The sequence below is a fragment of the Typopeltis vanoorti genome, chromosome 15 (assembly GCF_054136105.1).
Source record: "Typopeltis vanoorti isolate ZY-2024b chromosome 15, IOZ_Tvanoo_1.0, whole genome shotgun sequence".
In the NCBI taxonomy this organism is placed as follows: Eukaryota; Metazoa; Arthropoda; class Arachnida; order Uropygi; family Thelyphonidae; genus Typopeltis; species Typopeltis vanoorti.
This window is the reverse complement of record NC_143563.1, coordinates 121,535,204-121,553,040: the sequence shown is the minus strand read 5'-3', so window position 1 is coordinate 121,553,040 and position 17,837 is coordinate 121,535,204. Positions and strand designations below refer to the sequence as shown.

Below are 17,837 nucleotides of genomic sequence, written 5' to 3'. Positions count from 1 at the left end.
GAAGATCAAGGTCTGTATCCAGTTCTCAGATCTAGAAATACTGAATACTTTGTTCACAAGTTCGTATTGTAGGGTGAAAGCGCCTGTTTCGAAACCATGGTTTCGAAAGCGTGATTTTTTAAAAGTAATAGGCCTACAGATTAATATTATAATATGAATAAGAGACAAGGGACTTGGAAGAGGAAAGTTTAACAAAACAGGAGTTTGATTTCAAGATGGCATGAAAAAGTCCGAAAAAAAAAGACCAAGATCAGGTAAGACTGATGCATTCAGAATTGTCTTATAAGATGGAAAGATATAACAGAGCAGTGACAAAGTGAAAGACTAATTTAGAAAAAAGATTTGAATAGGTAATTAGTAATAATGAAAAATTAATCATTTACTACTGTTTTAGTACCTATACATCTCTGAAGGTGACAGTAAAATAAAAAATAAAATAAATTAGCAGCCTATTTCTCTACCCACTGCAGGTTGAAGATCTCTCAAATTGCGAGAGGTTTTGGGCCTACTACTCCCATAGTGACCCACTCCATATTGGGAGAGAACAATCACAAACACGCATGCCTACGTGGGATTCAAACCCACAGCCTCTTGGATGGAGAGGGGATATGCTAACCACTCAGCCAACCAGGCTGGCATGGAGTTATGACAAATAATAAATTGAACTGAAAATGTTGTTGAGAAGTTAGTAATAATGTAAACCTTGATAACATTAGCATGTTAAGTTCACTGAGGTTTTCATTTTTTTAATAGATAAAAAACATTTTAGAATTTCTTTTTAGATGTCTTCAATGAATTTTTTCAACAATTTACAATTGTGAGGAACCATGTTTTCAAGTAAGTAAATGGTATAGTAAATGTAATATATGCAGGTGAATTTCTGGAGGATTAAGTATATGGATATTGATTTGATGAAATTATACAGAAGTAAAAAAATACTCAATAATTTTTAACGTTTGTGGATGATTAAGAGAACAAAGTTCTGTAATCACAAAATATATTGCCTAAAAAGTTTACACAAAACTACAAGTATACTTTTATTATTAAAAACTGAATATTCTGCAAAATGCATAAGAAAAGCAACTAATTTTCTTTTTAAGTTTCGTATCAAATGCATTTCAGCTGAACAGCTATTATAATGAAACTTGATCATCAGTTCAGATATATAAGCAAAAACATAATTTAGTAGAAAATATCAGTCACCTGTCTGACGTTTAACGTGATGAATTATTAAATTTGCAGCATCTACCAAGACAGCTTTATTTTTATACATGATTGTCATGTGGGGTCCACTTGGTGGATAATTCCCTTCTTCTGCTTGTTCATGTCTCTAGAGGGGAAAAATCAATAACTTTCATTCTTATCATGGCTTAAGGAAAATATATCCCAAAGTAAAATGGTTCATGTAAAAGCAACAGCATAATATTCACTAACACAAAAGACATCTTAATATCTCTAAGAGTGGCCTTATTTAATATACAAATTACACATTGGCAGTATTAGGCTATTTTTGTTAATAAACATCCAGGATGTGCACAGTGTGCTAACGCTCATTCCCTTGCACTTCCAATCAAGCAAAACACATGCATGCACAGCTTGAAAATGTGCACACTAAGAAGGCAAATGTCTTACCAGTAAAGGGTCAGTCTGGGGGAAGCACACACACCACTCAACCTAATAATATTGTTACATAAGATCTCCATGGAGTGCAGTGACTCATTGCCAAAGGTCACTCTACACCACAAAAACCCCATAATCTTTAATACTTAATCTGCCATATGCTGCCCACTAATGATATTTATGTCTGTTAATGATATATCTATGGGAAAGTTGTGCATCAGAACATGAAGTTCTGAACCTGAATAATTTATAACCTTGTGTTAATGCTATGACAAATTTTCTTCCTTGCGTAAATAAGTGTTGATACAAAATGTTAATGAGACACAAAAGAAAAAGATACATTTTATCGGTGATACATGACCATAAGCAATACAGAGTTTAAAGTATACAAATGAAATGTTTTCTCAATTATCATTTCTCATGAAGCTGAGAAACCAATCCAAACACATTTAGGTTGTCACTGCAGAATGAGTATAAAGAAATCATATCATTTAGGAAAACTAAAGGGAAATCTGTAATACTTCTTTTCTAACTTTCCAAGTTTTCATACCCACTATTAATGACTGCATATTATCTCATTGGGTACAAAGTAAACAAATGACTACTGCACATTTTAGGTTACTTCGTCGTGAATGGCTGAATACTTTGCAGTAAGGATGTGCACTTTCTATAAATAAAATAATGCATGAGTATCCTATCCTCTTACTTGTCAGGTTCCATTACAAAAAATCAGTGATAACTGACAAAAACGAACATTTGTAATGAAGAGAATCTGTCAAAAATTCACAATAAGCAAGATTAAAAATACAAAATACTAGAATCAGAATTGCAAAAATAAAATTAATGATTTAACTCAAATTTTTCATTTAATTTCTTTATCTGGTATAATAATATAATATATTAAACATATATGTTTCTGGTAACTTAATGATCTGATCTTAATGTAAAACGGTTTGCAAATCAACCGATTAACATCCAAGCTTAGATTTAATATCCTGAATAACTTACTAAGCCAGGATGGAAGAGGAGGATTAGACTAGATTAGATTATTTTTCTAACTAGCTATAGACTAAACTTTCTTGTGACTTTAGTACAGCTGTCCAATTATTCAAAAATCAATGACTAGACAGTCATTGACTTCTTGGATTATGTTTAGGAGATTCCACATTGGCTACCACAAATTTGTCACGTGAAGTGTGATAAGGTTTCTCCTGATTTGTCCATGATAGGCCTGCTTGTACTGTTCCACGACAAAGGGTAGCACTTCAAAATTACAGAACAGGGGGAATAAACCCCGAACCTTGGTTTTAGAACAGAATTCCTCAGAGCTATTTTGGAATTTTCTATTACCTATGATAGTTATTTTTCTTAAAAAATTTATGGGACAGTGAAAGGAAAACAACCATTATTAGATTCTGGACATTGGCACTATCATTACCAAAGATTACAAGATTTTTGTGAAAATAATAACAGAATCATATAGTTACAGAATAAATAAATGACTTCAACTTATTTCTTATAAAATTTATTACACCAAGTGGATACCACAAAACAGAAGTTGCTACTGGCATTATTATTCATAGATTTCAACACTTTTTATGGTACATGGCAGGAATCCTTATTTCATGTTCTTCACTCCTGTAACTAAAAATTATCTATGCTGAATAAACAACTTAAGGGTTTTTTGTCATGACTCCATTCCAGTATAGAGATTCCACTAAATCTCTTGCTTTTTTACTCTCATTCTTGCACTTTATTGCAAAACATTAATTACATGATATATGTATATCATCAAATCACTTTCTACAGTAATGCAGGGAAGGAGAATAGAAGAAAAAAGGAGTCTGTTCACATATTACTTGAACAGCTAAGGGTTATAATCTTAAGGGAAGGCAGAGTGGGGAGAACTGTTCCAGATGCCAAATGACAAAAGTAGAAGGAATAAAAGAGGAGGCAATGAAGTTGGTTTGGTGAGTTTTAAAAAATCGTAAAATGGTGTTGGTTAGCAATAGCTCTTGTTTTAATGATTCTGGAGGAGAGTGGCAGAATAATAGTGACCAATTCAGCAGAGCACTGTCCATGAAAGTAGCTGTAAAAGAGGCACAAGATAGAAACTGAACAGCTATAAGAGCAGGATTGAAATGGGTCTGTGAGAGAGAGAGAGAGAGAGATCATTAATTAGCCAGGTTACCCTATTCTGGATAGAATCGAGCAATCTTCCATGGCTTGGCAAATTTGGACTCTGTATAGAGTTAGCAGGTATGAAGGTGTAAAGTAGTGTCTTGTGTGAAAGATACTACTATGGACTAAAGCAATGCTGTCCAATTGCTCACTTCTGTTCACTCAAAAATGACAGGTCATTAACACCCAACTCTTGAACCATCTAGAGGCACCAACTAATCAATGAACAGCAGTATGGTTTCCACCACTCATGATCTACAGCTGATCTTGCTTCCACCACCCACCTATGGACTCAAACCATGGAGAAATTTTAAAAACATGGAAAAACTCGCATGGTTCCCACTCAACATTTCAAAGGCATTTGATAGGGTTTGGCACAGGAGGCCACTCACCAAACTGCCATCCTATGGTTTGCCTTCTCCACTCTGCAACTGAATTGCCAACTTTTACCAAATACACCAAGTTTTTTGTTGGCTGCGGAAGCTATAATATGGTTTGCCTTCTCCACTCTGCAATTGGATCGCCAATTTCTTACTGGTTGCTCACTACGTGTCATGTTGGGCAGTTTACTCTCCTCAGATTTACCCACCAATGCAGGAGTACCCAAGGTTCTGTTCTTTCACCTACTCTCTTCCTCTTGTTTATAGATGACCTGCTTTCACAGACTTCCAATCCTATCCATAGCTTTGCTGATGACAGTACATTCCTCCTGTTCATTCAACAAACCTGTTAGTGTGCTCAAGTATTAGAATCTACCATGACCTGAACTCAGATCTCCTAGCTATATTCCAGTGGGGCAAGGACAACCTTCTAAACTTCAATGCCACTAAAATTCAGTTCTGTCTGATCTCTCACAAGAAAGAGCTCACCCCCCCCTTTACCTTCACTAATAATGCGATATCTGAACATGATCAGATTTCTCTTCTTGGACTGACTTAAACCCCCAATCTTCCTGACACAACCATATTTAAACTATAGCTTCTGCAGCCACCAAAAAACTTGGTGTAGTTGGCAAAAATTGGCAATGTTTGGTGAGTAGGCCCCCCTGTGCCAAACCCAATCAAGGTGGGTGGTGAAAGCAAGATCAGCTGTAGATTAAGTGGTGGAAAACATACTGCTGTTTATCGATTAGTGGTGTCGCCAGATGGTTCAAGTGTTGGCTTTTGATGACGTCCATAACTTTTGAGAGAACAGAAGTGAGAGCAACTGAACGGTAGTTCATTGGGTGACTTTCATCACCTTTCTTTGGAATGGACTCGATGTGGACCTGTTTCCATGCTGTCAGGTAGATGCCAGTTGAATAGGATAGATTGAAGAGGTGATACAGGATAATTCTGGAACAGTGGAACACACATTTTTTTTTAACACAATAGGTGGGACTACATCAAAATCAGATGCCTTGTGTTTCAGGTTGTTAAGGATTCTTTGGAATTCTTTTTGTTGGAAGACTGGGAGACATATAGGAAGCTGTTCTTAGTGGAGTGTAGGGAACTTTGCCAAGGTCATCAATGCAGGAATTGGAAGAGAAGAGTGATGCGAGTAAATTGAGCTTGTCTTTTGGTGAGATAATTACAGTACTATCTGGATGTGAGAGTGGTGGAAACCTCTATAGGCAGTTGGGCCCCAATGGCCTTAGCAAGGGACCAGAAAGGGCAATGACCATTTGGGCAGAAGGCAAATTTCCAACATCTGGCCCTTTCAAAGTTTGACTTGAACTTGGTGATGATTCTTTCACAACTGTTGCAGTCAGCACCTGGAGATTTGGTCTTGAAATAATTGCAGTAAGAAGGTTTTTTTATTTTTATTTTATTTTTTTAAAATAGCATTGGCACACTTTGAGAACCAAGGCTTGGATGGGCTGAGGGTCTGGATTAGAATAGGGGATGAAAACCTTCATTCCTGTGAGGATGATTTCTGTTATTTGGTCTGAGCAGGTGTTTGGACCAGAAGAACTGAAACAGAAATCGGATCATAGTAAAGGGCATTAGATGTCAAGGAGGTCCTCGCAGCTGGCACCCTTGTAGTGGCAAAGGACAAAGTACCGTGAACTGTTGGGTGTAAGTGGTTCTGCAGCAAAGGTTGAGGTTGTGGTCTGAGTTCCAAAGTGTATACCTGGAAGGGGGGCTTATTAGGAAGGGGTCAAGTGTGTTGGCAGATTGGAGGGGGGGGAGGGTCTCTGGTATTCTGGTGGAAAGATTGATGATCTGAGATAGGTCATTGCTAATGGCAAACACCTCAGCATCCCAGCCTGCTTGATCAGACTGAAGAAGCAGAGCCAGTATGAGTTGTAGGCATTGAGGTCATAAGAAGCATGACCTCTATTGGGGTGCTTAAACTGCAGGAAGTCAATCTATAGAGAGAGAGAAAGTTGAAGAGGTCAGAGTGGTTGGCAGAGTTTGGAGAGCAATAGACGAATGCACAAGTGATGCTCTTGTGACAGAAAGAGCTGTGTAATGTGTAATTTGGACAGTTGAGGTTGCCATTTGAAGTTTCTAAAAGGAATACTAGTTCTGGTTTAGATGAATGTTCACATAATGGTATACATATTTTATATTGCTGTTTAGGCCATAAATGTTGGCAAGATTAATTGGAATTAGTGGTGTCTGTGTCAGAAACAGCAATAATGCCCATATGGTACTTCTCTAGTTTCTTCTAATTCATCTTTTCTACTGATACTCCTTGGCTAGCAAGTCCCAAATTATCAGTCCATCTTCATTCATTTAGAACAACGTGAATACCTACTAATGTGGCACCACATGACATGACTGGCAGGTTAGAAGTTCTCAGTGTGTTCTTTGCATTCAGTAATGACTGTGTAGAAATTGAATCCCTGTAATCTGGGTTGGACCCTTTAGGGATCCCAAGCCAAACCTTCACTAAAAAAAAAGGTGATTCTAAAGGCCATGGATATGAACACTTGTCCAGATATTTATTCACAAACATATCTAATTAATTCATCTTTCAGCATGCAATCAGATTATACAAACAATGACTTAACATGTGTTCAATTTTGAATTCTAATATATGAAATGAGACAAATTTAGCTTTGAGCTTTTTCACTCTCAACTGAAATATATTCACTGAAATTGTCAATATATTTGGAGCATTAACATACCCATTAAATTAAGAAAATTATTTTCTTAACCCTCCACCTTCCACTTTAATTCCTAAATCAGCAGTCTTTCTTTTCTCACCGCTAGAAGAATCACTTTTTTGCATGATGACCATTTCCACAAATAAATATCTACACAAACATGTATATTGTCATTAGATTGTAACCAACTGCCTACAGTCTGAAATAATATAATGAGATTAACAGATTTGTCACAACCAGGGCCATTGGGATAGGAATACCACAAATATATCACAACATGGCATTTGCTTCCATTCCATTGAAATCAAAAATAAGTAGATGGAGGAAAAATCTGTTTGAGGTAAATTAGAAAATAAGGGAAAATACCAAATAATTCTATATTTGATATATTCAAAGTAAATGATAGCAAACAGAGTCCGTGTATAATGGTAACTTACTATTGGAATGAAAATGACCATCTGATGACCCTCCCCACAACACACACACCAACCCAAACAACATTCATCTCTGACAGACATGCTACACAAATGCAAGCCAAAGAATTATGTACTAGGTATGTGAATTGCTTCCCCAATTCAAACAAAATGTTCAGCACTCATGTTCTTTCCCTCTTTGTAAATGGATGGAACCAAGCAAAGTTGACTGAAGTTTGAAAATTATTTTTGATTTTAATGGCACAAGTTGCAGAGTTTATCAAAGATGATTTCAGATAACTGACATTAAAATAATGTAACATTTAAAATTTTAACATTTTTGAATTTATTTCCATAATTTCATACACTTCTACTTCATGTTTGCGATCACTGCTTGCATTTGCTTTTCCTGGTTGTCATTTACATCCAATTCTTTGGTGTGCTGTTTCCAATTATTTCTTTTGTCTCACAGGAAATCAACCTTTCCCACACCCAAACTCACTATAATACACTATTTATCTGATCACACTATGGTTTGGTATAGTAACCTTTTTTTTTTAACCTCCAAATTTACAAAAAACTAATGAGTCCAGATGGCAGAAGTACAACATTTTTCTGCACAGTTAATACATTACTAGCTTGGTCTTTCCCGTATTTCATCATCTGGTCATAGTAAAGAATTCAGGAAGGAGAATCAGACATTACAGCTAATTAGCTAATAAAACAAGACAGAAGTGAGCTAGGATGATTATCTTTAAGACTTCATGAAGGAGAGTCTGAAGAAAATTGTGTGATTAAGTAAGTGGAAGATTACGTAGTTATTAAAAATCAAGTAATAAATAGATAGAAAAATAAAAATAATAACTAAAAACATATTGAGAAATCATCTATAAATAAGTTAAAAATTGAATTCACATACTGAAATGTTTATATTTCTATTCTAAGTTTTTCTAGGAGGCCTACAATCTCACAGAGTAGCTGGTATTAATATTTTCCAACTAAAAGTAATTAGTTTATAATCGCTAAAATATTACCTCTTCAAAAAGTGTTTCAATTTCATTCAATAGACTTTTTGATCTTAACAACTTAACATCATTTTGCTTGAATGTGATTCCTTGATGGTCAAGAGATTTTAAGTAGTATTTCTCGTTTTGTTCTCTCCATAACTTATTGAAGCTTTTTTGTGCTTTTCTCCACTCTTCCTCTTTTGTTTTTAACCTAAAATAATATATTAAAGTATATTAACAAGTTCCTGCACAAAATTGCTCAGTTCACACAAAAACACAGTAAGTTTACAAAATGGGAACAAAATTAAGGGAAAAAAGCCTTTTAAAATTGGATAACATATTTTAAAATCTTAAACACATTTTATTGCTGCTCAGTTTCTTTTCTTTTTGGCAAAATTTGATACTTCTGTATGAGCAACTCATTCTCTCTTTTTTCCAACACCCAACAAGATTGAGACATAGGATTAATGATAACTTTTTATAATTGAGAAAGTTAACACATAAGGGAATCATTGCAGATAATCATAAAATAGTTGTTTCATAAGGACATTCTTTTAACAGTGACAATTCATTATCAAGGAGAATAGTATATTTTTATTTAAGCAGCAACAATGCAGATAATTTTGTTTTGCTTAATTATGCCTCCACAAATGGCCCTGACAAAATTAGCATTGAAATTCCTCAATAAATTTTGACAGAGATCAAAACTATACAATAATGGACATCCATAGAGTCAGAGGGGAAATACGATTTGAATCATTATGCCAATAAACCATCTTTGAAGGCAAAACCAAGCCATGTAGATATATGATATGCATCATACACCTCCAGGTTTCATTAAATTACATCCAGGTTGGTTTGTTGGCTGACCAAAGGTATTAATAATTAGTCCTAAATATATAATGTACAAATAATTAATTAAAGATTTATGTTATACAATGTAGTATCAGTATATAAATGGAATTTGGAATCAAATGTGATTGTACAAATTAATCCTTTATAAAGTACCTTTTAAAATTAATCTCTCATGTGAAGTCCTGGCACTCCACTAGAAGATGACAAATGGTGAGAAGGATGTTGCGCATTGGGGGGGGGGGGGGGGGGGGGGGGGGAGTAAAGGTGACTCATTGTCATCATCTATTTTCTGTTCACTGCTGGATGAAGGCCTCCCACAAAATCCTCCATTAATTCCTGTCTTGAGACTTTCTCTGCCACTGAGTTTCACTGTCTCTTTGTTTCTTTCATAGCTCTCTTTCCATCTCCAAGTTATTATCATTTTAATATCTTACTCCTTGCAATACAACCTGTCCAATGTTATTTGGATCTTTTAATGGCTGTTATAATGTCACTCACCCTGGTCTGAGCTATAATCCAAATATTCTGCTTTCTATCTAGAACAGTAATACCGAGTAATGATCTTTTCATTTTCCTCTGGGTAATCCTCAATTTTTTAATCAACGCCTTGTTTCACTTCCACATGACCAGACATGTACAAATGTCAAATATTTTTCTTTTAAGGCATATTGGGAAGTTTCCTGTTTTCCAAAGGCTATCCAACCAAGTTAAATTCTACGTATAATTTCTTCTTTGCAGTCACCCTCTACCGCGATTCTTTTGTCCTATGTAAGCATTGAAGATTACTACATCAATTTTTTAGTGTTCCATCTGTAGTGGCTTTTTGGTAATGTATTAGAAAGTATTTCAGTTTTACCTTTGTGTACATTTAATCCTTTGTTTTTACTTTCTGCATTCAATTCAGCAATCATTTAAGTTCTTCAGAGATTCCTAACAGAACAATGTCATCAGTGAATTGTAAGTGATTTAGTTCTCTCCCATTTACCATAATTCCTCTATTTTTCCAATCCAGGAACGTAGAAATTTCTTCTAGGGCTGCTCTAAATAATTTGGTGAAATGACATTTCCCTATCTAATGTTATTTATTATTTTTTTTTAATATCTGTTCCTGATTTTAAAGATGCAGTTGAATATATATGACTACGTATATCAATGTAAGTTTTTTTTCAATTCCTTGATTTTTAAGGGCTTCTAAAATAGTTAAATGTTGAGACTGAATCAAATTCCTTTTTAAAATTGACTAAACGGCTTTAATTTCATACAATTTTTTTTGTCAATGCTACCTGCATTGACAATACACAACAAAAAACAGATGGATTTTGCACCAAGACATGCCACAGCCCACAAAGCTTTGTGAAGCAGTTTTTAGCTAATCACAACATCAATGAGCTTAAGCATCCACCTTATTTGCCAAACCTGGCTCCTGCGACTTCTACCTCTTCCCAAAGATCAAATCAATGCTCAAAGGAATCCATTTTTTTGTCGGTAGAAGATATGAAAGCACAAAGGATGAGATCCTCAAAAGTTTTTCAGAAAATTATTTGCAGCATCGTATGCAGCTGGGTGTCAACTAAGAAGGGAACTATTTTTAAGGAGATAGTAGATGATTTTCTCAATTTGTTAAATAAAGAGATACAGGCACAGTCTCCATGCAAGATGCTCTGGAAAAGACTACTGTTTTCGTATATGAGTTAGAGCCAGTCCATTTGCCTCAGTTTAAAGATTGAGTGGGCAATGTGTGAAAAGCACCAGCAGCTATCCATATACTCTGATGATGGATAGGATCTAACCATTACAGGCTACACTGTTTTCATAACGAAGGACTTGAGACCCACAACCTTCAAATGTATAAGTGCACGATAAAGATGGAACAATGAAGGTCAATTGACACCAGATTTACTTGAGTAGACGGTGGAAGGAGATTCAATGCTCTCTTCCACTTTTCTGATTGTTGATGAATGTGTGAAAGGAATGCAAGTTTTCTATCAAAAGATGAGTCTTAAGAATTTGGATTATGTTGCTTTTTAAGTTATTTTTAATTTATTAATAGTTATTAAACACTTTTGTGATTGGACAGAAATGTCCAATCCTCACCTTCTCGTGGTATACCCTGTAAGGTATCTACTTGGATACTGAATGAACGAAAATGGGCTGGCAATTTGGGATTTAGCTGACCAAATTGTATTCTTATTGGCTTAAACCACAATATTAAATTATGGTACAACATGATAGAATTTCATGCCGGCTGGGGCATCGCCCAGTTAAACAAGGCTCAAGTTGTTTTCGCCAGGGTGAACACAGCAAAAAGTCAGCTACTTGAAACAAATCCTAAAACACACCCCAACTCAATATCACCAGAAGATCAGTACTATCACAACATAAGAAGCCTGAATGGCAAAAAATGGAGTTAGCTGAGGAATTAGATAAGTACCAGATCAACATAATAGGAGTGACTGAAACAAAAAAGACAAAAACTGGTGAAATCTTTCTGAGCAATAAATGCAAAATGTTATATTCAGGCAATGACAATCAAGGAAAAGAAGGAGTAGCCATAGTATACAACACTAAATACTAGGAAAATCTTCTTGAATGGCAGGCAATTTCAAATAGAGCGATGTGGGCAAATATCAGAATGGGGAACTGGACAATGAGACTTATTTGTGCCTATGGTACCACAGAAGGTTCTACTAAGATAGAAGTGGAGGAATTTTTTGAAGCTTTAGAGAATGAAACTGACACAATGAAAAGTTGGTCTTTGTTGGGGATCTGAAAACAAGAGTAGGAAATGATTGTGACATACAAAAATATTTTGGGAAAATTTGGAGAAAAGAGCAAAGCTAATAAAATAATAATGGCAAATACTTGTTGGCTTTCTGCTCAGGACATGGACTAGTTATTACTAACGCATTGTTCCAACATAAAAATGTGCACAAATTCACATGAAGTGAAGATGCAAGGAATAGAAAAGTCTCATTGACTATGTTATTGTTGATAGTGATGTTTTGTCCCTGGTTCAGGACACTGAAGTGTATAGAGGATTTGACATTGTAAGTGATCACCATTTAGTCAAATTACACATCATTAGTGCTTTTGAAAGAATCCTTGACCTGGTTAATAGAATTTGATGATATTAATTAAATGAAAAATCAGATTTGGAAATCAATATACTATATTTCACAGATATTTAAATAAATAAAATGTAAACTAAGGATTACCTTCTTAACACAAGTGGCACGGCAACAACAGGATTTTTCTTTAGCCCATCAATGATATCAGGAGCTTTATCGCCATATATTCTATAAAATCAAAAATTTTCATTACATATATATATATATATATATATATTCTACTTAGCACAAATAATTCTCATATATAATACTAAAAAATTGTTTACTTTTTAGTTTTTCACTTCAGACACATTTTTTTGGTCAAGAGTCAAGCCTAGATAATGGGAAGGAGACCTTTGTCCTTGGTTGTAGGACAAAGAAAGAAAAGCTGACAATTTGAGATTCAGCTGGCCAAACTTCATTTTGTAAAAGTAATCAAAAGATGTCATGAGAAGACTTGGCTTGTTAAGAAAGTAAACAGCATTTAAGTGGAAAAATGCATTTAAATGGAAAATAAAACTTTTCGAAAATAAATCAGGAAGTACTGGGGGGGGGGGGGGGAATAAGATGACATTTTTTTCTTAGAACTATTGCAACTATGTTCCTTGCCACCAGTCTATCCACTATTTTTTGTAATCTTCTAGCTAGTCTTTCAGTACTTGGTTTCTAATCTGCTATTTTAATTGAGTATATTTTATGAATGCAATCTATGTATTTTTCTTTTGCTTATCTAATAAAATTGAAAAAACAGAGTCCTGGACGATAAGAAAAACCAAATTCAACCAAAAAAGAAATAAAAGGACATGGAAAAGAAACATCAAAGAAACAAAAATAACTACCTATATTTCGGCAATATTACATTGCAATCTTCGGGGATCCCAAAACAATGATATGTGCAAGTAGGCATTCACGCTGAGCAAATGAGGCTGAAGAATGGCAACTGAAGTCAGTTCTAGAGTCCTAAAAAGTGCCCTTGGATTGTCTTGGCTGTTTGGCTGATGATTATTATTATTTTTTTTAAGTATTATAATTATTACATGGCACCTCCAGGGAGTATAAAGACTCATCAAGGGTATAAAGACTCATCACTCACCTTCTCTATAACTCTGTGTCCACCACTCAATCCACCAACTACACTGAACATCAACTACTCCAATGCCATCTACTGCACACCAACAATACTAGTATTTTCACAGATAATCACAAACATCCATGCCCATGGCAGGATTCGAACCCGCAGCCTTTTGGCCAGAGAGTGGATACACTAACCACTCAGCCAACAAGGCCAGCAATAAAAAACCCGCTACCTCCGTATGAGACCGACTAACTCACCTTTAGTCGAAAGGGGCAAGATAAAAGTACCTCACATCATAGACAGGAATCGAACCCACGTCTTTCCGACAGAAGGGCTTTGTCTATACCGACTGAGCTACATGTATGCTTCCCAAATTTGTTGAGATTTGGGAAGTTATTCAGAGTTGACGCTAATTCAAAGAAAAATCTTTCGGACTTGTACTACATTGTCATTTCCTAAAAAATTAGAGGTATGTCTAACCCACGTATAAGCTTATCTACAAAAATTATTAAACTGAAAGAATGGAAAAACTGTACAATTTTCCTATAGCAGTAGCAAAATTTTGAAATTATTTTAGCATAACAGATGACACAAAATTACTAGAGATCAATTCCATAAAGAGCAGAAGAAGAGAAATTAAATTCACAAAATTCCATTTAGGACCAGAAGTGTTCAAATTTGGAATACTGGATAAGTTCAGATTATATGTTACGATGCTTAGTAGCATAAAGGAGTACTTACAGTAGTGAACAAATTAATCCAAACACTCACCTTTTAAAGAATTTTTTTTTAATAATATATTTTTTTTTTTTACAAGAAAATAAGTAAAATAATTAAACTCAAATTTTACTTAACAATTAATATGTTCCTACCTATCATCCTCGCATTATAGCCCGTTGTGAGCCTTAGTCTCCTGATTTATATGTTCTTAATAAGTTTAAAACTCTGTTCCTTACAAGTTCATTAATTCATCCAGGCATGGATTGAACCAATGTAGAACACCCCCCCCCCATCCTTATTTCTGCATCTCGAACCCATACTTTTATAATGGATTGTATTAAGTTATTCTTTGATTTAATTTTCCTAGTCTCTTTTTTACTATGGCCCACAAAATTTCTATTGAATGTCAGGAGAGTTGCCTGGCAGCTGAAGCAATTGGATGTAGTGATTTTTGAGGAACTCTTTCACTTTTGTTGAAGTGTGGCATGGAATGAGATCCTGTAGGAAGATGAGTTCTTTGTCTCTCAAGATCTGGAGGACTACTCTTTTCTTCAATATTTTTATGTAATGTTCCCTTTTCATCATACCATCAACTGACACAAGTGATCCTGTACTGTCGTGTAAAACAACTCCAGAACCTTGGCCAAGCGATTAGCATATCTGCTCTCCAGCCAAAAGGCTGTTGGAAGTTGTTCCAGGAGCTTGTTGAAGGTGAAAGGTACAGCAAAATAACTGATATGTGAGCTGGAAAAATAAACTTTTGCATGGCCAATTTCTTAGAGATAGTGAGGACAAAATTGACGTGAACAAGACGTGGCAGTGGCTACGATATGAATATATTAAAAAAGAAACAGAAGGATTTATTCTAGCAGCTCAAGAACAGGCATTACAAACTAATGCAATGAAAGCAAAAATTTTGAATATCAATAATAACAGCAAATGCAGATTACGTGATCAGAAAGATGAGACTGTAGAACATCTAATCAGTGCTTGAAGCAAGATAGCTCAAACTGACTATAAATACCGCCATGATCAAGTGGCCAAAATAATTCATTGGCATGTATGCAAAAATACGGCTTCCTACTTCTGAAAACTGGTGGCAGCATATTGGAAAACGAAACAGCAAATATTCTCTAGGACTTTCGAATACAATAAATGTGACATCACAATTATTGAACATCGGCAGGTTTGGATTATCGATATTGCAGTAGCCAGTGATAACAACATTAACCACAAAGAACTGGAAAAAATATGGATTTACTAAAGGAATATTATGTCTAAGCAATTTGCTCCTATTTTATTACAATATTATTGCTGAGGTGGATAAAGGGAGTAAAAACACTATAATTGATTTTGGTAAGGCATTTGATATACCATAAACTAGAGAATTTGGTTTTGGAATATAAATTCAACTCAGATAAGTGGATGGTGACAGATAGGTATCAAAGAAGTGGGTGTAAATCTGCCAGATTTAAGTATCACAGGTTTCAGTCCTTGGACCATTATTGTTCATTGTAAACATTAACGACATTACAAAGGGTCTAACAGGAGATGTTGAATTGTTTATCAATGATGCAAAGATAGGCAGGGCAATCAGGGATGCTATTAATATCCAGCACTTACAGAATGAGTTGAATAGGCTTGAAATTTGAAAAATAAAACGGGCTGTCAGTTTAATGTTAGTGTAGAGCTATGCACTTTGGCATGATCAGATTTCCAACTGAATATTATTATTATTATTTGGGGGGGGGGGGGGGGGAGTTATGTTACAAGAAGCTGCTGAGGCTAAGAATCATGACATAACATATGAATTTGAAGTTCGAAGGTCACATAGCAAAAATTGTAAATTTTTGCCTCTTTACAAGTCCTTGATAAGGACTTATAAACCTGGACTACTGAGTGCAGATTTTATCTGGGTCCTAAGGGAATAAAAGAAGCTATAGAGATGGTGCAATGAAATGAACAGCTCCAAAGATTAAATTGGGATTATGGAATTCATATCATGATGAGGAGTACCCCCAGGGGCGAACCTAGGTGTGCATGGGAACTGGCGATCCCAGGGTACCCAAGCTGAAGATACCGAGTCATGGCGGTATAACCATTACATCTGGTTGGAAGGAAACGTCCACCCAACCAAGCTGCATGGTAGGTAACGGAGAACCACCATGCATACTTTTTCTCTTTCTCCAAGTAATGATGAACAAGTCAATATGGAAGAAGGAATTATGCACAAGAAGAGACAGAACCTCTGGGTCTCATCTTGTGCAGTATGCTACGGGGGGGGGGGGGGGGGGGGTTGTAGATCTATGTTGGAGTCCCAGGAGGATAAAACCTCAAATGATGCTGCAGGATCAAAGCCTCCTGGAAGTTCTGGAGCTAATGTGAGAACACAACATAAGAAAATGAACCTCAAAGAAAATACAAATATTGGCACCTGGAATGTTAATTAAATGAATCAAGCGGAGAAGATGGCCAATGTGATCAGATAAATGAAAAGAATGAAGATATCAGTTCTTGGACTCTCAGAAGTTAAATAGAAAGGAAAAGGAGATATAAGAACAGATGATGGATTTAGATTTATTTACTCAGGAAGAGAAGAACATCAAAGGGGTGTTGGAATAATGTTGGATAAAAGGATAGCTGATATGGTGGAGGGATATTGGCAGAGATATGAAAAAGTGATTGCTTTGAAAATAAAGGCCAAACCTAGAAATATTCTCGTAATTCAAGTATACTTACCAACAACAGATCATACAGATAAAGAAGTTGAAGAGATCGATCAACAAATAGAGGAATTGTTTACATTTGAAAAATAACAGAGATATACTGATAGTAATGGGAGATATGAATGCAAAGATAGGGAAAGGAAGAGAGGATGGTCTGGGAGAAAGAAATGAAAGGGGAGACAGATTGGTGGAGTTTTGCAGAAAACACAAATTGATAATGACTAACACCTGGTTTCAACAACATGAGAGAAGACTGTATACTTGGAGAGCATCTAGACAGAGAAGTGAAAAAAATCAGAAATCAGATCGATTATATATTAATTAACTCAAGATACAGAATTGTCATAAAAAATGTAAAAACTTATCCTGGAGCAGACTGCAATAATGACCATAACCTGCTCACAATTAAAGTAAAATCAGATTAAAACGAATAAATAAAGAAACTGCAACTAGAAAAATAAGAATTGATGGACTAAAAAGAAAGGGATGCTTAAGGGTCAAAGCTGTATAACTGAGAGGAGACCTCCACATAGCCTTTAAAGGAATGCGGAGAACCGACCAGGGCTTCTTACCTAAAGTCCAATCCTCACCTTCTCGTGGTGCACCCTGTTGGGTATCTACTTTTATACTGAACGAACGAGGATGGGTTGGCAATTTGGGATTTATCCAACCAAATTGTATTTTTATTGGTTAAACCAAAAAAAAAAAAAAAAAAAAAAAATGATGGTACAACATGACAAAATTTCATGCCAGCTGGGGCGTCGCCCGGTTACACAAGGCCCCCTGTTTTTTTCCCCAGGGAACCAGGGAGAACAGCAAAAAGTCAGCTACTGGAACAAATCTGAAAATAAACCCCGACTCAACATCACCAGAATTAAAGATCGGTATTATCAACGTAAGAAGCCTGAATGGCAAAGAAATCGAGCTAGCTGAGGAATTAGATAATTATCAGATCGACATAATAGGGGTGACTGAAACAAAAAAGATAAAAACTGGTGAAATCTTTCTGAGCAATAAATACAAAATGTTATATTCAGGC

General features: G+C 35.5%; 1 protein-coding gene across 18 annotated transcripts in view; it reads right to left on the bottom strand.

The window, feature by feature from the left end:
* LOC150099111 (paired amphipathic helix protein Sin3a-like) overlaps nucleotides 1-17,837 on the bottom strand; it is a 578,777-nt gene that overhangs the window by 261,984 nt on the left and 298,956 nt on the right. For all 18 annotated transcript variants that reach the window (XM_090404589.1, XM_090404593.1, XM_090404598.1 and 15 more), the window contains 3 exons: nucleotides 12,386-12,466; nucleotides 8,343-8,526; nucleotides 1,204-1,330 (listed from right to left, as the gene is read on the bottom strand). In XM_090404589.1, the coding sequence (XP_090260715.1) occupies nucleotides 1,204-1,330; nucleotides 8,343-8,526; nucleotides 12,386-12,466 (392 nt within the window). The remainder of the gene's footprint in view (nucleotides 1-1,203; nucleotides 1,331-8,342; nucleotides 8,527-12,385; nucleotides 12,467-17,837) is intronic.